Source organism: Oreochromis aureus, linkage group 7 (assembly GCF_013358895.1).
Source record: "Oreochromis aureus strain Israel breed Guangdong linkage group 7, ZZ_aureus, whole genome shotgun sequence".
Taxonomy (NCBI): domain Eukaryota; kingdom Metazoa; phylum Chordata; class Actinopteri; order Cichliformes; family Cichlidae; genus Oreochromis; species Oreochromis aureus.
Window position 1 is genome coordinate 34318666 of NC_052948.1, and position 22491 is coordinate 34341156.

The 22491-nt window shown below is 42.2% G+C and overlaps 3 protein-coding genes across 5 annotated transcripts in view; 2 read left to right on the plus strand and 1 right to left on the minus strand.

Moving 5' to 3' along the window:
- Positions 1-1563: 1563 nt before the first annotated feature.
- alad (aminolevulinate dehydratase) lies at positions 1564-9842 on the minus strand. 2 transcript variants are annotated; one of them, XM_031745653.2, is made up of 12 exons: positions 9752-9842; positions 7821-7946; positions 7672-7722; positions 6188-6284; positions 5701-5836; positions 5520-5603; positions 5242-5330; positions 4121-4176; positions 3935-4022; positions 3758-3844; positions 3500-3629; positions 1564-2042 (listed from the first exon to the last, which is right to left on the minus strand). In XM_031745653.2, exons 2-12 carry the CDS (start codon positions 7937-7939, stop codon positions 1984-1986), a joined length of 996 nt encoding a protein of 331 aa, XP_031601513.1. In that variant the 5' UTR covers positions 7940-7946; positions 9752-9842; the 3' UTR covers positions 1564-1983. The 2 variants fall into 2 exon arrangements, with proteins under 2 accessions (XP_031601513.1, XP_031601512.1); XM_031745652.2 differs by lacking the exon at positions 9752-9842 and adding an exon at positions 9130-9259.
- On the plus strand, positions 9398-14212 carry tmem203 (transmembrane protein 203). Of its 2 annotated transcripts, XM_039615184.1 has the most exons (3): positions 9398-9563; positions 10716-10774; positions 11349-14212. In XM_039615184.1, the coding sequence occupies exon 3, from the start codon at positions 11523-11525 to the stop codon at positions 11937-11939; it is 417 nt and encodes a 138-aa protein (XP_039471118.1). In that variant the 5' UTR covers positions 9398-9563; positions 10716-10774; positions 11349-11522; the 3' UTR covers positions 11940-14212. The 2 variants fall into 2 exon arrangements, with proteins under 2 accessions (XP_039471118.1, XP_031601514.1); XM_031745654.2 differs by lacking the exon at positions 10716-10774.
- Positions 14213-15845: 1633 nt separating this feature from the next.
- tprn (taperin) overlaps positions 15846-22491 on the plus strand; it is a 34098-nt gene continuing 27452 nt past the window's right edge. Inside the window, exon 1 of the mRNA XM_039615206.1 lies at positions 15846-18132. Coding sequence (XP_039471140.1) covers positions 16045-18132 — 2088 coding nt within the window. The 5' untranslated portion in view covers positions 15846-16044. The remainder of the gene's footprint in view (positions 18133-22491) is intronic.

The window sequence follows — 22491 nt, forward strand, 5'->3', positions numbered from 1 at the left end:
CTTTATCCTTAAGATGCAGATGGACTGCTGAGTCTTGTCCCGTGGAGGTGGCTCTTCTATGTTGTGCCATGCGCTTGTGAAGTGGCTGTTTGGTCTCTCCAATGTAGAGGTCCGGGCATTCCTCACCGCACTGTACAGCATACACCACATTGTTCAGTCTGTGTTTTGGAGTTTTGTCTTTCGGGTGAACCAGTTTGTGTCTGAGTGTGTTGCTGGGTCTGAAGTACACTGGGATGTCATGCTTGGAGAAAACTCTCCTGAGTTTCTCTGATACACCGCTACATAGGGGATGACAATGTTGTTGCGTCTGTCTTTCTTATCCTCCCTCGCTGGTGTCTGATCTTCTTTTCTGTGCCTTTTGCTGGCTTTATGAACGCCCAGTTAGGATAACCACATGTTTTCAGTGCTTCCTTTACATGTGTGTGTTCCTTCTTTTTCCTTCAGGCTTAGAGGGAACAAGTTCTGCCCGATGGTGTAGGGTCCTAATTACTCCAAGTTTGTGTTCCAGAGGGTGATGGGAGTCAAAGAGGAGGTACTGGTCGTGTGTGTGGGCTTCCGGTAAACTTCAATGTTGAGGTTGCCATTCTCTTCAATGTGCACAGCGCAGTCCAGGAAAGGCAAACAGTTGTCCTTAGTGTCTTCCCTGGTGAACTTGATGTTTTTATCCACGGCGTTAATGTGCAGTGAAGGATTCCACTTCTTGTGTCTTGATTTTGACCCAGGTGTCGCCCACATATCTGTACCAGTGGCTGGGTACTCTCCCTTTAAAAGAGCCAAGAGCCTTTCTTTCCACTTCCTCCATGTAAAGGTTGGCTACAATAGGTGACACAGGGGAGCCCATGGCACAGCCATGTTTTTGTCTGTAGAAGCCTTCGTTGTATTTGAAGTATGTTGTGGTAAGGCAGAGGTCTAACAGTGTGCAAATCTGATCGGGTGTGAAGTTGGTCCTGTCTTCCAAGGAGCTGTCTTCTTGTAGTCGTTTTCTGACAGTCTCCACTGCTTCCATCTGCATCTTAAGGATAAAGGTCACTCTTTCGAGGATGCCAATGTTCACATATTGGACAGAGAGGACAGATGGTTTGAAAGAGGAGTGAAAGAGGCCATCTATGTCCACTGTGAGCGACCATCTTTGAACAGAGGCGGTGGTTTACGACACCAACTGTCTGCCATCTATAATCCAGTTTTGAGTTCCCTCCCCAGACGCCTTAACGCCCACTCACATCCTGGGCCACCTGACCTCAGGAAATCACATGATAGGGTGGGGCCAGGTTTCACAATGGGCTCACCCGAAACCCTGGCTGATTAGGTCCCACACCCACTTTCACACCTTGGCGCATGTGATTAGAGGATCACCAGGGGTCCTTTGTCCCTCCTTGGGGATACTCCCACTGGGTTTAAATCTGGGACTCTCGGCCATTTGACCTTAGAACTGAAGAAGCTTCTCGGATGAGAGGTGAAACGTCTTCAAGCAACTCAAAGAAGTCCAGACGCTTTTCTTTGCAAACTCCTTTGACTACGATGACCTGGATGACTGAGAACCTTCACAGACAATAATACACACAGTTACAGATCCGAGTGAATGACTTTATTTTCTCTGGAAATACTTCACATATATCAGACATTTTAGGATGATTCATACAGATATATTATTAGTAGAGATAACTGACTTTAGTTAACGCTGATCCTACACACCCAGAAGTCACAATGAAAAATCTGCTTTTACACTCTCAGCGTTCGGCTCTATATCAGCCCCTGATAAGCTCAGACAGGTATGTATGATACTGAACTCACTTTAAAAATAATTAGTGGATACATGTGCAGTTTGCCATTTCAGTTGCTATCATGACACTGATCATAAACAATAGAAAAAGGCACAAAACGAAACAATTTGTGGCTTTTATTCATTTTTCCCCCTTAAAGGGGTTTTTAGCGAGCATGCCCTGTCAGTTGGTCCACCTCTGTTCTGGTCCAGATCATCTCTCTTCACTCCTTCAGCCAGGTGAGCAGCTGAGGTGTGTAGTAGGTGATGATGATGTCAGCGCCTACATCAAAGAGCAAGGAGAAGCTATTAATATTACCCAAATCCAGAGCAGAACTAACACTTAATTAAAGCTACATAGAAACTGGATGTAATTTTCCCCTCACTTGGGCCCAGACCAGAAGACCAGATTGTTATTGACCCACAAGAATGCAGATTTAATTACTGCTAGACTAATCTACGAGAATAGTATATTATTAAATGTATATTTTCTAATATAAAAATGTATATTAGTAACTGGGGAGTGGACCACACTGCATCAGACCCTACAGCTCCTCCTGCAGGTGGTGGGCCGACCTCACACTTTCAGGCTGAGCACAGCCAGGCCCAAGCTACAACATCGGTGTCTTCAAGCATCCACCCCGGGTTGGGTGGAAGAGATAGAGGTAGTGGCTGGGAATCTATGCTTAGTGCTGTACCAATGAAAGGACCCAAATAAGCAGCAGGTAATGGATGAAGAAAAGTAAATAAAGCTTTAAAATACATGTAGCAGTGTAACCTCTGTGCCTCCCTCTAGACTCTGCTGCAGGTACTGCTGCTAGAGAGAGACAGGATGGATGCTATCAGTCTTTGCCAGAGTTTACAAGAAATTCAAAGACTGCAACAAACTAAATGTGTTATCTGTATTCTGCTTTTACTTCAGCTTCCTCTTAATTCAGCTGACTGCTGTGGACATCCTGGTCCCTTTCACCACAGACTGCATCAATGTGAAAAGTAAGCAGCTAGCTAAATGAAAGAAAAATGATTTGGAGCAGCTTGTGACTCTAAAAGTAAAAAATACTGGCAGCGGCCTACTAGTAGATACTCCTTTGGTATCAATCTGAAAGTCTTATGTCACACACTTCACAAACTTTGGTGTTCACATTGCTCATCCGCCCAGCATGGTGATGACAACACCATATACCCCATATACAGCTGAAGGGTAAAAAGTAAAGAGACCAAAAGTTGACTCCTGTCTTGTCTGGATTTGTGAGGAGTGTTAAAAGAGAGGTGACACGTTGCAGACAGTTCCTCCACAGGAGTAGTACAAAAAACAAAAAACAAAAAAACAAAATCAGAAATCTGTTTACGTATTTAGTTGTTCACACCCTGGGTTATACAGTCAGGTCCATAACTATTTGGACAGTGACACAATGGATGAATCTAATTTCTAAACCAATAATGCAACACTATCGTTAAACCCCTTGAAATAAAGCTGAAAGTCTGTACTTCAGGCACATCTGGATGGGCTGATTTGAAATCCACTGTGGTGGTGTACAAAGGGAAAAAATAAACAGGTAAATTAGTGTCACTGCCGAAACACTTACGAACCTAACTGTATCAACTGTTGTCTGAAAAAATAAAACATAAACAGAGGTTCAAAATAACACCTGTAACATCAGACTGGGGCTTTAAAAGCGCAGTGTTCTACACATTAAGAGATTTTCTTTGAGGTAATTAAACGCTGTCAGAGGGTCTCACCTGCCCTGCGGAACGCTGTCATGGCCTCCATCACGGCCGCTTTCAAGTCAAACGCTCCAGCCTGTGCGCCATGCCATATCATAGCAAACTCCCCAGACACATTGTACACTGCCAAGGGGTGAGTGGGGAACTGAGGGGAGGAAACCAAAGAACATTTAATATTTTAAAGTGTTGCTAATTACCTGAAGGAATTTTAAGTATGCTTTATTTGAATTCTCCTGCCCTCACTGGACTGGTACATGAAATATAGCTGCTCACTTTGTCTTTGACTTCCCTCATGATGTCAAGATATGGCAGACCCGGCTTCACCATCAGCATGTCCGCACCTTCTCTCACATCTCGCTCCTGCAGCACAGACCAACAGCTCAGGATCTCCAACAAGTGTTTGAGTCTAAAAAATTTTTTGCCAAACAGACGTGTCCACAAATCATTTACCACAGCTCTGATGGCGAGCCCTCGCGCGCCAGGAGGCAGCTGATAGCAGCGTCTGTCCCCGAATGCAGGCTTCGACTGTGCGGCATCCCTGTATATGAACACAGCAAGGGGTGGGGCTTAGGCCTCGTCTCACTTCAAAGTGTCTCTTGACTGATCTGTTAACAATGGAGTTTGGAGCTCACTTACCTGAAGGGACCATAATAACAAGAAGCAAACTTTGCACTGTAGCTCAGCACTGAAACCTGAAAAAAAAAAAGAAGAAAAAAAAAAAACACAAAACAAAACACAAAAATTCAAGAAGATTTTATTTTATTACAGTTTTCATCAAGAACCTTTTTTCCCCGCCGATGATATAAAAACTAATGCACGGGGACAAAAAATGATGAAGAGTATTGACAATTTCGTAGATGAATAAAAACAAGATGAAAACGGTCTGGAGAGACGAGAGCCAATCAGAACTAATTAAGACATCTTAATTAGTTCTGATTGTAGGAAGCAGGAAGGCGGGACGAGTTCGAAAGTGATCCAATCAGAAGTAATCTCATTGTGCAGAAAGGTCAGACGCGCACAATGTGATCAGCTCCTGACAAACAGGGTGGGAGTTCCTCGTGGAAACATGACAAAATGTCAATGCTTGGGAGGAAGAGAAGAGTAGAAGTATGGACACATTTTGATTTGATGTCAAGGAAAATAAGATTCTTGGTAAACCATGTGGAGCAACTCTCTCTGGTAAACAAACTTTAACATTCAATTTTTGGATGTAATCTACTATAAATCATATGATGTTAGTCAACTAAAAGTAAAAGAATTTAGATGTCTAAATTATGACTAAAAGGCGCTGACTAAATCTGAATCACAATTTCCTGTCAAAATTAACACCATATAAAAATAACAATGACATAATCCAATTACTAGTCACTGTCTGTGTATCATGAGTGTAACACCCACTCCTGCAGCTGATAAGAATGACTAAAAATAACTATTTGTTATGCAGAAGAGCATCTCTGCACAATAGCAGCAGAAGACTGTACTGAGGCTACAGTTTGCATGGGTTCATCAAAATTGGACAATAGAAGAAGAATGTTGCCCGGTCTGAGGAGTCTTGATTTATTCCTGGAGAATAAATCTGTTCTGAAATTCACTGGAGGGAACATCATTCTCAATTTTTAGCATTTTCCACATTCTTTCCCAATAGTAAAAGGTAGGATCAGAGGTGAATGGTTATACTTTGATGAGCCACACTATGAGACTAGGTCGCAGGTTTCTGAGTTGCATTTAAATATTAATAAAAGTCCCTGTACATTTACCTTATTTCCCAAACCGTTGGAAATCAGTGCTTGTTTAATGGCTCTAACTCTTCCATCCATCATATCAGAGGGAGCGATGATGTGACAACCTGCAGAGCAACATACGACAGACAACGCGATGATTAGTGCACCAAATGTAGTCTAGTGTAGTGTGGCTTTAACTTTGCCTTACATTAATAAAATTTAAAAAAGAGGAAAGGAGAGGATGAGGAGGTTTCCTCCAGTTTGTCACACTAATAAAACAAGCACAATCATGAAAAAACAAAGGAAAGATTTACCAGCACGAGCGTACGCCAGCGCTACTTCAGCCAAACGCAGACAGCTGGCATCATTGTTCAGTGTGCCATCATCATTCAGGATGCCTGCCAAGAAAAATAATAAATAAATAAATAAATAAATAATATGACAACACAAATATATGAACTTTTTTAGGCTACTTTATGAGGACAAGTCACTGACCACAGTGTCCATGTGACGTGTAGGGACACAGACAGACATCACACGCCACCAGCAGCTCCGGGAACAAAGATCGGATTTTCTTGATTGCCAGTACTGCCGGTGTATCGTCGGTGTCGGCGCCTGAACCCCTCTCATCCTGAAGGAGGAAGCATGAGAGATCAGCGAGTCCAAGTGTGAGGGAACTGAGTCATGTCAGTACAAATCCTCGGGCAGTAACGAACAGCTATAGCAGGATGTCAGGCTTTCCAGAAAACTTCTGGCTTCAGGAATTTGCTCCCATTCAGGGACAAAATATCAGTGAAGTGAATCCAGTCTAATCATTTCCAACAGAAACTGAATGAATACACAATAATAGCCTCGTACTGTAGCTTTAAATCCAATATAAAAGACTGAGCACACCGCACAAGACGAGTCATGTCTCTGTTCACTGATGAACTTTTAACAAATGACTTAAAAAGTCTACCTAGAGGTTTTTAGCTCTTCATACCTTTGCTATTTTTGCCGGGACACCAAAAATCAGCACACATTTCAGGCCGTTATCCACAAGTGGACGCAACATTCCCTCCAGCTTGTTCACTCCATATCTGCAGGTACAAATATAATGACAAAAGCTTTTTGTTAGTGAGGTTTCTGCAGGAGGCCAATTCACATCCTGCAAAAAAGTACAACATATAGAAGAAAAATGACTATGATTCATGTTTAGCTAAAGCTCTTGCAATTCAGTGCTCATCTTTGGGAGTTACTTTGTAGCATTATCTGAAATAATTTCAGTTTCAATGCGTCAATGAGAGATATAAATGAAATCTGATGAACATGATTAAAAAGTTTGTCCCAAAATTAACTTTTATGCTTTTTAAAATCTAAACTTCTACCATCATCTTTGCCATTTATTCCACAGTGGTAAATTCAGGATTCTTTGAAGTCTGGTTTAGCTTCTGTGAGTGATGTACACAGCATCTCTACTTTTAAACTTGAGTTAATAAACATTCTCATAGGGTACAGGAATGTTTCCATGGGTTTCATCAGTGTGACTTGAATTGGTTCTTAGTTTCATGCACAAAAGGAATTGTATATTTGGTTCAACTGAAGCCTTTTCAAGGGCTTTTTAGGACAGCCCGATAATGAATTACGATAGTCCAGACTAGAAGTAATAAATGCGTGAACTCATTTCTCAGCGTCACTCTGAGACAGGAGGTTTCTAATTTTAGAGATATTGCACAAACGCAAGAAAGCAGTCCTATATAGATGCTTAATACGCACACTGAAGGAAATATTGTGGTCAAAATTGTCTCCAGGACTGAACAGTGTTACTGGAGGCCAAGGTAATGCCATCTGACGTATCTGGTTTGACATGATGTTTCTGAGATTTTTTTTTTCCTTTTTCTTTTTTTAAGGGCCCAGTACAGAAACCTCAGTTTTGTCTGAATTTAGAAGCAGGAAATTAGAGATCATCCAGGACTTTATGTCATCAAGACATCATTCCTGCAGTTTAACTTATTGGTGTTTGTCATCTGGTGTGTCATTTGGGTTTCATGGAACCCAAATGACACACCAATTACACACTAGAAACCAGAATGAATTTCATTACATTCTGTATATATGGAAACATTAATATTTACATGGTAAACAGATATTTTAATCACTTTTCCATCTCTATGTCTTGTTACCAAGATGCTCCAAAAATGTAAGTAGAGGTTTTCATTTTGGGAGGTACAGGTCTAACGATTCTCGTCTTATCTTGGTCCAGGTCCAGTGTTTGGCTCTGGGTCCGCCCTTCCTGACTGTTTTTATCTGGAGACTACACCCTCAGTGGTTTCACAACTGCAGGGTGACACCATACGCCATATGATTTTTGTTAAAATGAACACTTCTATAATGTAATTATTCTTTTTTCAGTAGGTTTTTGGGCTGTTCTGAAAGTGGGTGCTGCAGCTGTGAAGACTTGACGCTATTGATGGCTGTGGACCTTACCTGGCCTGTCCCGGCAGGCTGCCAATGGGCTCTACTGCATCTGCACCATCTCTGTAGCAAAGAAGACCACGTAACAAGAGTGAGAAGATTTGAATGAATGTAGTGACCTAAACTTCTTCTGGTCAACCCAAAGTTATTTTAAGACTTACGTAACAAAGATTGGGTAGATAAGATTGTCAGGTCTTAAATCGGCAATGCAGGTCTGCCAGTATCGTAGGGTTGGGTGGAAGTAGCCACTGTGGAGGATTGATTCTGCAGGCGTCTGCATCTTTACACTGAAACAGGGAAACCATCAGTGACAAAGATCCAAAATATTCCCCCCTCTGTCACACATTCGCCCATCAGCTCGGTGACCGTTAACACTGATCAAGCATGCATGGAGCTGATTCTTCAAACAGCAGCTCAGCTCAATCAAACTGCAGAGTCAACAAGCCACAGCTGCCTCCGAAATGTTATCTTAATAGGCTGGACCAGCTTTTCAACACGAGATCTTAGGGTTATGTTACGGTCTTGTAACTGTGCCATGTGGACTTGGCCTGGCAGGACTATCTACAAGAAATGAGCCAATAATCCCTTTTTCATTACTCTTAATTGTTCTGTTACATTTATTGTTACATATTCAAAAAATACATGTGTTCCTTTTGAATTTTTAATTCTTCTTAGTATATTTCTAACTTAACCTGAAATATAAGACCCCTCCTAGGCAGTAGGTCTGGAAATGGGGTCTAAAATGAAAAATAACATTTTACAAAATGATTGTCTTATAATAAGAGTACTATGAAGAAACTCCAGAATTTTGTTTCTTCAGATTATCTACTGATAATTTTATTTTTTTTGTGGTACAATTTATTATGTTTGCTCAATCAACTTGAATGAAAATAGCATTTTCTTCATTTTTGTGACAAACAAGTATTCTATGTGTGTGTGCTCAAATATGAGACTTTTACGAAGACTGCTTGAAATTCAATGTCCGGGGGAAAACGGCCAGAGAGTGGGTGGATTTTATTTTTCCTTTAAAAAAAAAATGGAAAAAAAATGAAAAAGATATTGATATATGAAGCTAAAATTTCACAGCAAGTATTATTTATGTGCAAATTTTAGGCAAATCTAGGATGTAAAAATGTAATGATTTCAGAAAGAATAACTCCACAGTAGAAAGGGCATAGTGGCATCTTAACACAGTTACTAATAATTTTCTAACCTTGTTTATGATCAAAGTGAGAACCACAAAGGCCAAAAACGCACTTTACATGAGACGTTATTCTTCTGTGAACTTTAATTCAAGCTTTTCACTGAGCAGGTACTCTCTTCTTCACGTATAGTTATAAAATATAGTTTTAACTGATTGGGTAACTATAGAAATCACCGCTAACCGCAGCTAATGTCATAAATATGTTATAGTTGTTTTAAAAGACATGAAAAAAATGAGCAAACGTTAAAATACGCCAATAAACTCACCTCTCAAGACAACAGCTTCTTACTTGTCCGCACTTAAGTCAACTTACATTGTGTCTTCTTCGATGGTGTCGATTTTAGCGTTATGCTATCGCCACCTATCGACTGCAGTTCTGCTTGTAATAACCTTGTCTATTATAATTATACTTTTATTTTTTAGAAAATAATAACACAAATAATTATTATTCATGTATCTGTAACTGTTTGATATATCTTTGGACATTTTCCAACAATATATAAATAAACGCAAAAAATTAGCCAAAATTAGCCTTTAAGGGCCACCGTACCAGCCTGAGGGGCTGGGGATAGTGTTCTCGCGACATCTCCCAACAGCAAGAAAATAGAAGGGACAATGCTAACAGCTTGTTAGCCTCATTGGTTTCTAAAATTTCAGACATCTAGAGTGATGAAGAAGAAGACTCGCATCTGTTTCTAAGGTAAATAAAAGTGTTATACCATAACACATCTTGTGTGTGTAAACAAGCGCACTGTTAGTAATTAGAAGCTCAGTATCATTTCTAGCTGACTGGCTGTTAGCTTAAATTGAAGCTATCTACGTGATTGCCGCTGGATTCTCTGTATTAAATGTTATTTTTGCAGTTATTCTCGCATCAGACGTGTTTACCTCACTCAGAGCGGTAGGGCTGATATTAATAAGAATAGTTATGGAGCTGTCAAGGTCTGGAAATCAGGAGGGAGTGGACGTCAGTGGCGTTTGATCAACAGCCGTATATCTATAAAAGATGGGGGGGGGGTTGAGGGCCCTAAGCATTAAAAAAAAAGACTGCGAGTAAACAAAGTGTAATAATAAAAAAAAATCATGTACACTTTTTAAAAATATATTTAAAACACACTGTAAAATAAATAAATGACAATAAAACGATGCATACACAAAAAATTTGTTAAAAAAAGAAAATCATATGTTATTAACACTACTATTGCTGAATAATCATAATTACACATTTTTTAAAAATATAAGTGTGTGTGCGGGGAGGATAAATAAGTAAAAGTTGCAAAATAATAAAAATGTGCTTGTTCAACTGTGCTGGGTGATCCTATTATCAGTTTTGATGAGTGAAGCACAGTATGTTTTGAAATACATGAGAGGGTTTATTTCTGAGAAATTAATTCAGGGATATATTGAAATAAAGTTACATGGAAATACAAAGTATGTATACAGAGAGAGAAGTATTTAGGAAGAGTCAGTATTTGGTGTGACCACCTTTATTCTTCAGCACGCTCTGAACTCTCTTAAGCATGTTTCTTTAAGTGCAACTACAGTACTGTGCAAAAATCTTGAGCCACCCCTCATTTCTTTACATTTTAAAATGCACCAGTTAATTGAAAAAATGTGCAAACACAAATGGAAATACGGTGTGTGTATATAAGGCAGCGAGCAATATATGCATCAAATGAAGGGCCAAATATGTCAGGTCTTTAATAGATTTTTTTTTTTTGCCTCTTAAGGGAATGACTTACAGAATACTGTTCATCTGCTGTAGATCTCTTTTTAGGCCTGCGACTGCTTCACTTGTCCAGATTTCCTTTGATTTTTTTTTTTTTTTTTAATTCATTTATTTTTTTAAAAGGACACCCTGCACAACATGCCAAGATTTGCCAGGTTTTTGGATAATTTGGGAATCACCTGGTAGGTGCCAAAATACAATTTTGAACTTGTCAAATTTTGTGTTGTTGTTTTGTCTTGTTTTGTTTTGTTTTTGGGTTGTTGTTGTTGTTTGTTTGTTTTTTGAAAGAGGAAAGTTAAAATTGTTTCTTTTTTTAAGTAATCTGTTATGTGTAGGCTCATTGGTTCATCCTTAGTTAGGATTAGGGGAGGTTAGGGTCAGTGTATGAGTGGCTTATCATAAAAACAAAAAACATTCCTCTGAAAATGGTCGGGTACAAGGTTTGAAAATGGAAAAAGCAACCAATATCAAAATGAGAACGTTGAAAGACCTGGAGTGGTGTTGCTCATGACCACTAGAAGAAAATGACATCCTTAAAACAAAATATAAAGAAATGAGGGGTGGCTCCAGACTTTTGCACAGTACTATATATCTGTAACAAATTAAAAACTGTGCCAACACTCTGGCTAAGAGTTGAGATTGCGTAGTTTAGTCTGTAAAATGTAAACAAATGTTTAAAAATAAGGCAGTAAACTAATTTAATGACAAAGCTAGGATCATCAGTAGCTTTTTCACTTCTCCTATTGTTGTTCCCAGGGTGGATCTGAAGATGTAGCCTACAGTGTGCCACCTCTCCACCACCTAACCACTCCTGCCCTGGGATAATCAGCCCTCTGCCACCCTCACCCTGGAGTACTTTGACCTGCATCCAGGGCTGCCCTGTGTGTGACTTGGCCATCCTCAGTCACTCCGTCCCCAACGTCCTTCGCCATGCTGTTCTCCCTTAGGGAGCTGGTCCAGTGGCTGGGCTTCGCTACCTTTGAACTCTTCCTCCACCTGCTGGCTCTGATGGTCTTCAGCATGTTGGTCGCCCTGCGAGTCGACGAGTTCACCCGCGAGCTAAGCTGGTGGCTGGTGTTCGTCCCACTGTTTGCTGCAGATGGCCTCAGCACATACTTCACTGCCATCGTGTCCATCCGGCTTTACCAGGATAACGAGAAGCGCCTGGCGGTGCTGCGGCTCCTCTGGGTACTAACGGTGCTCAGCCTGAAGCTGGTGTGTGAAGTTCTGCTGTGCCAGAAGCTGGACCAGCAGGAGCAAGCCAAAGACCTGTGGTTCGGCCTCATCGTCTCGCCGCTTTTCATCCTCCTGCAGCTGCTCATGATACGAGCGTGCCGTGTCAACTGAGGAGGAGCTGAAGTGTTTCATCTAACTGACAACATAGAAGCAGAAAGCAGCTTTGGGTACATCCACACTAATAGGTTTACATTTTAAAATGTCCGCACTACTCCAGCATTTAAAGACCCCTAAAATATGCGAGACTGCCCTCGTATATTTTATCCATTCCTGCGTACAAAACATTAAATACAACTAACATGTGTTGAATAGCCTATTAAAATAGATACATTATAATGAGACAAAAAAAAGAAGAAATCCGCAAAAGCAGCACAGTTAATAAAAAAGTGAAATAAAATCTAAAAGCCCAGCAAATAAAATGTAATACAATTAGCATAGAAATGAGAGGGGAAAGAAATACGGAGTACACGGGATAAAGACTTCAGGATGATATTGTTGGGGCAAAGTCCTCTGCTGCCTGTATGTCAAGATTTTGTGTTGTAGTCTGGACGGGCAGAAACCGAAACTTCTGAAAGTGCTAATGCAGACACTAACATTTCTCATAGGGCCACAAAAAGGAAGTGAAAACTCTGTAGCTCGACTTGGAAACCATTTATGATTACATTCTTTATGTCTGTGAAAGGTATGTCTTCATTGTTAGCCGTTGCCAAGGGTTCTTCGAATGTTTTACTTTATCACAAATCCCACAAGTTACTTTCAACATCAGTTCTACCCACAGGAAAAAAAAAAAACATAAAAGGTGAATGTAGCTTCTGGGTCTTATAAAAAACTGAAGCTAGTGCTAAAGTGCCTTAAATCTGCCACCAGAGGGCAATTCCTTTTGGTTTCAAAATGACTTCTAATACTACAAAAGCCTGTGGGAACACATCGTTTGACTCCCTTGCTCTGTGACGCATGAATTTATTTGTTAAATTGGTAGTTACAGGTCTTATTAAATAAAACATAAAGGTAATTTTCTCATTTTTGGTCATTATTGGGTCAGAAATGTGTTAACTGGTGAGCTTGTGGCATTCCTCAGTTTCTTAGTCAGATCCAAACTTCTTAAAATGCAAGTATTGTGACACACCTCAAAGCTTAATAACAGAACTTCACTAACCAACAGGTGAAGTCACAGTGGCTACATCTATCTTTTATAGACAGTTTATGCTTCCACTTTATTGTGAGTCCAAGTAAACAACCCTGTCTTTACGCTCTGTCACTGCTGTTCTTCCCCCATAGTATTTTGCATAAGATTTGTTTCATCTTTACACTGGCTCAAGCACACACATTAGTTCTTAGTCTTCACCATTAAGAAAAATCCCAATTTCCATTAAAAATAAATAATCCTAAAAATCTTATCTCATTATTCCCCCGTTGTTGTCCAGACTGCACAAGTGAAACATGTTGGTCTGGACATGGACATTTTCTGGTTTAAAATACAAATATGTTAGTGTGGGTGTAGCCTTCATCTGCCATTAGATATTTTAAAGCATAACTTTGTTTCATTTTTATTTTTGTTTTCTTTGGTTCACTGGCACCTTTTCCCCCCCAAAAAATGAACGTTTCACATTTCAGGAAACACACAGTTATTTTCTAATTGGTTTAAAATGCATAATAAACCTTACATTTCCTTGCCTGCTTGAGTTATTATAAAAAAAAAAAAAATTCTAAAGAAGAAGCACACTCGCAGGATATATTTTGGTGTGCAGGTTTTGTGATACATTTGAAAGAGCTTGTATTTGGACCATAGTGGCACATCTGCACTGAGCAGTCAGTGGTAGAAAATTTACTCCACGTGTATCGCTTTAATGCACATGTGCACTCTGTTAAAAGCCCCAGGCAACCTTTTTGAGCAGCTTTCATGACGTTGCTGCAACTTTATTGATTACTGTTTCCCTCCTTGGACTAAGAAACTGCTTGCCAGCAAAAATGTGTTTAGGATTTTAATCTCACTTTGTCGTGCGTGTTCATCAAACTCCGTCACAGAGAAGTGGTTTGGACTTGATAAGAAGCTGGATGTGAAAACTGTCGGGGCTCAGGGGGATTGTTTCACACATCATCCCTAAAAAAACAAACAAACTGCTGTTTACTTTGACAACATGTAATGTATTCAATCTATTTTGGGTCCTTTGCTGTCTGTGTACTGCATGTATTTAAGGCCTCACTTTAGGGTAAATCCTGATGTGAAATTCTGTGTATATGTCGATTTTTTTCTTTTTTTCTTTTTTTAAAAAAAAATAAATTAAAATGTTATTTATGTTATTTTTTTTCTGTGCCACCTTTTTATTGTCATCTGTATATACATGTAAATAAAATAACATTTAGTGGTTGTCCATTAAATGTTTTGAGTCTGTGTTCTCTCTGACCACAATGGGGCGCTAGTTCGTGGGGTAAAGGTCTAAACGTTTATCTCACAGCATAATTGAGTCAAATGCAGCCATTTTTTCTGCATATAGAAGTCAAACAAGTATGACTTTTTTTTTTTTCTTAAGCAGTTTTAATAATTGGGATTTCATCTACCTAACCATGGCACTGTTAACACTGACCTACATCCTAGGATATGTTTGTACATCCATCCATTTTCTTCCCATTCAGGGCCACAGGGTACCTATCCCACCTGTGACAGGGTGGCAGGGTACAGGGTCACTAATCAAGCTAACTCTCCATCAGATGCTTTTGGACTTCAGGAGGAAGTTAGAGCACAGAAAACCTGCTCAAGCACAGGGAGAACCCAGCCTGGAACCCATCCTTAAAGCAAACATCACATCTTTAGTGTATTGTAATGCGTATTCTAATGTTTAAAATTATTTCTATTAGATTTGATGATGACAATATGGGAGGCTTCTCTACAGGTGAACAAAAGCATAATATCCGGCTGCATATCAGTTCGGTGTGGTGTTCCTGATTAAAGCTGGAACTGTTTCCAGAATGGCCTCTGCAAATGATAGAAAATCTGTTTCTGAAGCTGATCTGCAGAATAATGTGGAAAAATTCCTGGTTTGCAGATTTTGTGTTTAAAATGTATATACATTTAAAATAATTAAAGAAACGGATTTATGGCTGCATACGCTTGATATACTTTACAAAAGACGCTTTTTATGCCTTTTTGCTGCAAGCCCTGGTTGTTGTGTTTTCTTAGAGGTGCAAAACTGACCATTTTAAAATAAAGATAAATAAAATACCAAATATTAGGAAGGCTTTATGTCGTTCTTTTGTTTAGTTTTTTCTCTGCATCTTTCGGTCCTGCTTCAAAGGGGAAATAAGGCACACTCTTAACCCTCTTCAGCCCTGCTCTTCTTAATTATTGCCCCGCGATGAATGTTTTATGAGCTACAGTAATCTTTTGTAGTACCCAAGAATAGCCCTCTTAGTGCTGATTCATGTGCAGCAGACTCTTTCCCAGCTCATCTGATCGCTGCACGCGGATTATCGACAGGTGGTATCACCGGCAAATACTGAATGAACCGAGGTTAAGTCTTTTTAACATTCCGACATCAGAACCAAAACCATTTAGAATAACCTGATTCCTATCCAGTGAGACTGGGGATGAAAGCTGTGGAAACACCACAAAAAAGAAGAATTTTGAACACTACTGGGACATAATAGGCGGTAAAGTTTAAGAAATGTTCCCTATTTAGTAAATACAATAAAGGTAAATTAGGGCTTTAATTCAATTTTAACAACAATAATAATGTGTAGTGGTACTGTGTTATGTGAACGACATTTTTGTTGTGATTAACTACAAATTAATGAGCGTTTTTGTAATTAAACATGCAACACAATCTATATTTAATCACATAATGTAAAAATATCTTGAACTTGAACGCAGCACTTTTGATTGGCAGGTCTAATTTGCTCTGTCAACAATAGAAACGGGAGGGAGGGGCGTGTCCAGAACGCACAGCGACCAATCACAGACGCTCGGGCTGCCGCGGAGGGGGCGGAGCCGCGTTCAGGGTCCTTTGGGGAGAAAGGGAGCCAGACAGTGTGACAGCAGAGGGAGAGGAGAGAGAGGAAGAAAAAAGGGATGTGTGTGAGTGTGCGGTGATCGGTGCTGCAGGTACAGTCACAGCCGGAGATACAGCTTCAAGAGCCGCACCGGACCGCGGCAAGACCGCCTCGGAGCCTGCCTGCCCCTCTCTCTCCTCCTCATTTCTTCCAGTAACAACCCTCCGCGATGTCCGGCGGAGGAGAGGTTCGCGTCCTCCGCCAAGAGGGCGGCCAAGAGAGCCCGAGGATGCCGGCCTGGAAGCGAGAAATCCTGGAGAGGAGAAAGGCGAAAGGCGGCGGCAGCGGGGCTGGGGGAACCGGTGCTCCGGAGGCTAGCCCCGGGGGAGCGGGCCCGCAGCGGGTAAACGGCGAACTAACGGGGAATGTGAACGGTGGAGGTGGTGGCGCGACCGGGCGGAACTACACCATCACCCCGGCCACCCAGCACTTCTCCCACAACAAAGAGCCACAAGCGACGGCCGCGGCGACACCGAGGGAGGAGGGCAGACACGAGAGCCTGGTGCTGCAGGAGAGCCTGGGGCCGCTGGAGGAGAACCCGTTCATCAAGCTGGAGAAGGAGCGGAGGAGGCGGCAGGAGCAAGAAAACGCCACCCGCCCGGTCCAGCACATCCTGGAGCTGTACGGCAGTGTCCCCGGCATACGGACTATCCGAGCGGAGAACATCATTATCATCGAGTCGGACCCGGATTACTTTCCGGAAGGTGGAGGCGTGAAAAGCGAGTGCCAATGGCAGCAGAACGGTGTGAGTAGTTACAGCTCTCTAAACGACCTTCTGGACCGCAGAGGGAGTGCTGTTACCGAGATAAGAGCCAAGGAAGTCGTCATTTATGATACCACGTTAAGCAAGAGCGAGGAGAACCTGAGCACCCTGGGCCGTCCTGATCAGGAGGTCCCCTATAATACAGGTGAGGGTCAAGGTAGGGTCAGCCGGATCCTGCAGAAGTTTGACAGCAACTATGGGAAGCTGCAGAAGAAGTCCCACAGCACAGAGAACCTCCTGGACCTGGATTGTAGTGCCAGCAGTAGGCCAAGACTCTGGCCCAAGACGCAGCCAGATCTGGTGCCAAAGCCCAGGCCGGGTCCACGGGTCAGCAGCCCGGGCAGTAGCCAGCCATCTTCACCTGTCTTCCAGGGTTCCTGGTCTTCCAAACCAAAGCCACAGCCTGCCGTCTCTGGGCTGGGCAGCCCCCAGCGTTCACAGCCCGTGTCTTCCTTCCGTCAGCGCTTTGAGGAGAGTGGAGTCCACCACAGTGCAGCCGTCACCCCCAGAGATGAGCCGGACAGGGGGACAAACAAGCCCACCAGGGAGAGAGACTGGGAGGCCGCTGAGGTGCCCCCCAAACCTAAGGTGCCATGCTCTCCGGAGACCCGCCGTGCCCGTGCCGAGGCCCCCTTGAGCCCTGTCTCATCCAAGGTGACCTGCTCCTCACACGAGTTTGAAATCCATCCCGCTCCAAAGCCAGACCTCACCCAGATTCCTGATGGCGACACCCAAGCACGGGCCCTCGCAAACCTGCGCCTCCAGTCCCGAAACTCCTTCATGGTGATCCCCAAGCGCCATTTGGCTGACTCATCTTCAACAAGTGGCCCCATGGTGACACCTGGCCCCATCAAGTCTTCCCCCTCACACAGAGCAGCAGAGGTGCCCACACCTGGAGTGCCAACCTCCCCCATCCTGTTAAAGAAGAAGGAGGAGGAGAAGGAGGTGGAGAGGGTACCAAGGCCATCCAAACCTGAACCATCTCCTCCCACTGTTGCCACAAGTCCTGCTCCTTCTCTCTCTGAACCTTTATCTCCATCCCCTGCTCCCACTTCTCCACCTGTCCTCTCTTCACCCCCCTCTTCTCCAGCTATCCCATCTTCACCTCCCTTCTCTCCCACCCAGTTAGTGTCTCCTCCAGTGCGACCTCCCGTGGATCAGCTGCCAGTAACAAACATTGACGACATCGAGGTGGAGCCCCCACCCCAGCGTGTCCCTGTTCCAAGCCCCTTGGTGCAGAGGAGGAAGGGGAACACCTTCACTGTGGTGCCTAAACGTCGGGTGGAGCCTGACACCCAGCTGAGCCCACCTGAGCCCCAGCAGGAAGCCCCGAGTGAAGCCCCTCCGGGGTCAACCCCTCCCCAGGCCCCCTACGCCCAGCTGGGTTCCCTGTTGAAGAAGCGCTACCCTGCTGTGGAGGAGATTGAAGTCATCGGCGGGTACCTCTCCCTCGCGAAGTCCTGCCTCTCCAAGACGGGCTCCACGGGCAAAAAGGTGAGATGAAACAATATATTTAATTATTTTGGTGATTTATAGCACTCTAACACTACACGCTGCATTACAACAGGCCTGGGTACATGCATGCAAAAAGCAAGCAAATATGGGCTATTTATGAGCACATTGCCTTACACATGAATGCTTTACTTCATTACAATGATGCCGTGCATGACACTGTGCAAACAACTGAGACAGTAACCTCTCTGCGAGACCATCAAATCATGGCCTCTGTTGCTGACACATGCAGGACAGATGTTTAATCAGCTGCAACCTGCAAAAAGTGTATTTGAGCATACAGTTAAGTGCACAAATATTTGCATGGTGATTGAAATTATGCAGCATTGTGGTGGATTTTTGGTTTATTTTGCTTTTTCAGCCTCCGTCACTTGCATCCACATCTCTGACCTCACATTTAGAGGTCCAGTGAAAAGCTACTGAATACAAGCTCAGCACATCTCCAGATCTTTTATGTGCCTAATTTCTCTTGAAGTTAAGACGGAGCAGGCCTCATCTGGCCATTAAGGTGTCTGTCCAAATTAAATGGGGGACTCTGCAAAAACATGGCTGTAATTCCCAAATGGTTAATGCAATGCATTTGTGTTAAACTCCTTGAATCAAAACTGAAAGCGTGCACTTGATTTTAAAGTCTACTGTGATGGTGTACAGAGGGAATACTGTCTGTATGAGCGGGGCATCTTCTTTTGGAATAACATTGCAGACTTGCAGTCCGTAGCCTCGAGGTTCATTAACACAATGCTGGTTTTTATCTATGTTTGGGGTCTTATTTAGTTTTTCTTCTAGGACGTCGGGTTGTATTTTGCCTGTGTGTGCTTGTTTGCTGAAAATCTCTGGGGTTTGGACTCTTCATAGATCAATCAAACACACAGGAAGTACTAATATTATTGTTGCCTTGCAATCTCATGCCTAGCAGCCTTCCCAGGAGACTTGCACAAGTTTCATGTGATCTAAATTTAGCAGCTGAGCGTCACAAATGCAGCAGCCGCTGTGTGTGGGGTTTATTTTTTCTTCTTTCTTTTTTTCTGTGTGGGTTTTTTTTTTTTGCATCCTTACCAAACTGTGGTCACCTGAACTTTATTTTGGAGGGTCGTTTTCACCTAATGCTGACCGTTTTTGTCATGTTGGGCTCCTTTAAATGGCCCATCACTTGACCCGCTGCCGGCTTAAGTGGATTAAAAGCGTGTGTTTACGCAGTCACTTGGAACAACACGCTGTGGACTTCTGTCCAACAACAGCATGTTAGTGCGGTATTAGGTTAAATGGCCCTCCAAGCTTATTGGCTGAACAGCTGTTCTCAGTTTTTTGTCCACTGTAGGTACAAATATATTGCTGCTTTTGTAAAAAAGAGCTGAGATATTCCTAATCCTGGTCATGAATCATAATTAAATCATAGCACATAGCATGTTGGAGGCATGTTCATATCACATTAATGTATCTGGTGAACGTCCTGCCTTGTTTTTAACGGTTTTAGGGGTTTAATTAAATTTGTGGCAATGTTTCTATTTAATTTTGCAAGGTGCTGCAGGCTGCATCCAGAGTCTGTGTAATGTTAAGCGTGTTGGTGTTTATGTTGCTCGGGTATCTGCAATAAACGGAGAAGGGAAGAGAGCCTGTGGCTTGAATTTGAATATTTTATTGACGTCTTGGTGGTTCAGATGCTGAGGAGGGGGTGTGGTATAGAACCTCAGCAGGCTGTTGCTTTTCAGTGTTCTGCTTGGGGAAAAAAAAAGAAAAAAACATTGTTTCTGTTTCAGCCCCTGAATATTTTTAGCTGTTTGGCATGTCTTCGATGTAGGCCAGTGTTACAGCATCTCAGACGTCAGCCTGCAGGTGTGCTTCCTCGACCCGGTGAACTGTAATCTCTGCGAGTAAATCCAGCTACCTTTTACAAGCAGGCCAAGAAACCTGAAGCTCACAACTCTACCATGTGTTTTTTAGCATAATCGCTGCATGCTTGGTTAATTATGTTCATAGCCATCATAAGTATTAGCAGTCATGTAAAAGAGAATATTGGCTCCCTGTTAAATCCAGAGTTCAGGAGTTTGGTCCTAAAGACCTCAAACTATCATATTATCCTAACAAAGCACTTCATTCCCTTCATGCTGAATGTGAGGCAGAGCTTTCAGTTGTCAGACCCTTCTCCTGTGGGACTAGCTCCCAGTTTGGGATCAGGAGACAGGAGGAGGACCCCATCTGCTAATATGTCATTACTTTTATGACATTACTTGATGTTGTTTCTCTTATCTCTCCTCACCCCTCAGCCTGGTTCTTTTCCTGTTAAAAAGTAGTTCTATCTCCCCACCATCACCACATGCTCATAGGGGTGATGTGATCATCGCAAGGGTGGTCTTTCCACGATTGCAGGCCCTTTACCTTACAATATAAAGAACCTTGAGAAATCGAAACAAACACCATTGTATTTACTTAGAATGCGATTTATTACGATAAGTTATCCCTCATTTGTCCATGTTAGGAACAGAAGCTCGGTGCACCTGCTGTTGTTTTGGAGGGGCAGCCAATCAGAAGAGAAAAGTGCAGCTTATCCTGAACTATGGGGCTGTTTAAAGCTGTGAGTCACGCAAAGCAACTCGAGTAGAGTCTAAGAATAAAAAACATGGAGGTGGAAATGAGCAAAATGAGTACCTGTTAAGTTACTGTACCGAAATAAATAAATAAATAAATAAATAAATAAATAAACTGACGGCAGTATTGTCAGTTATTTTTGCCATGTTGAGTCAAAGTGAAACAGAAATTTGTAGCTGCAGTGTTGTTTTAAACATGAATTTAAAGCTCCTCAGCAGGAATTTTTCCACATGTTCCTGTAACTTGTATTTTTAGTTTCAGTGGAAACTCCGGGTGACTGCTGACTAGAATAAAATTATCTGGGTTTTGCTCTGATTTCATTTCATAAAACAGATAAGGAAGCTGCAGACATGTCCGTGCAGCCTGGTTGTGACGTGTGTCTGTGTTTTTTATTGTGTGCACATGTAGACCATGGCAGCAACACATGATCACATCCTGTCCTTTTGTGTCCAACAAAAACACTTTATTCTTTTGTTTTTCTGCCCGCTCCTCTTGGTCATCATCAAGGCCCGGATTTTTTGGGGGTTTTTTTTTTGTTTGTCCTCTTCTTCTTCTTCTTCTGCTTCTTTTATTTTCTGGGCAGGGCTGCACAAGCAATTACAAAAGCATCAAGGCTCGGCCTAGCCTGTATAATTTGTGTGGAATTTTTGTTCAGGGCTGCTTCTGTGTGAGAGCAGCCTTTCGGAGAACGGCCTCAGCTTTGAATTATGGGCTGGGATTGGTTTTTTTTTTTTTTTTGTTTTTTTGAGCTCTCTTTTTCCAACAAACCCAAACCATTTAAATTTTTTTTTTTTTTTTTTATGAGGAGCTTGGCTGACACTGAATGATCCACATGTACGTCAGGAACAGATCATCAACTCTTCCGCTAGATTTTCCAAGAATCTTTTTACTGGTTTTCTCCCAAGACTTTTTGGAGCACATCCAGCAAAGACTCTCCTGTTAGTCTTCTTCCACTCTGCTTTGTTTCCCCCCACCTCTCTCTAACCAGTAAGGCTTTATTCCTGTGTGGTGGTGGTTAATAAGGCCTGTCCCCTTGCTCCTAGCTTCCTCTGATCTCCTCTCTGTTGGGGAAGGAATTGTGGAAGAGCTAGAGTAAGTAGGTCAAGTGCAGCTTCTTGTAGCACTATCACTTCTGTATTTGCATAAAAGCGACTCAGGGTTTTCGACTCACTTTCCAGCTGCAGTTTGATTGGATTGGCTCTCTTGGCCGATTTTTTTTTTTTTTTTTTTTTTTTTGGGAGAATATTTTTGTTTCCTCGTGGTATATGCTGCAGCTCTTTGTGAAGCATAGATGCAGCTGGCAGTGGGACACAGGAGGAGGTGGAGTGATTTGGGGTTTTTTTTAAGTTGCTGCTCCCTATGACTGTTATTATGGGAAAAACGAGACCAGCCAAAGCGTTTGTCAGCATAACATCCAAAGAGAGAAAGGGAGAGAGAGGCATTTCTGTGTATTCGCCACAGACTGTATGTAAAAGATGGACAGAGCCACTGTGAAGCTTTAAATGGCTGTGCAGAGGTCAAGTCAAGAAATACACATTTGCACTCTAACGCTAATTAGGACAAACAAAATTATCGTGACCATGTCCCATTAACTTGCAGTTTCATTGCCTTTGAAATGATTTCTTCGAAGATGATAACCAAGAACTGCGACTACTTGCAGTCATTTGCCATGCTCAAAGCGACTTTGATGCATCAGGACAGTCATAAATAGCAATAAGATGGAGAAATTCCGTTGACAGTGGGATTAACTTTATG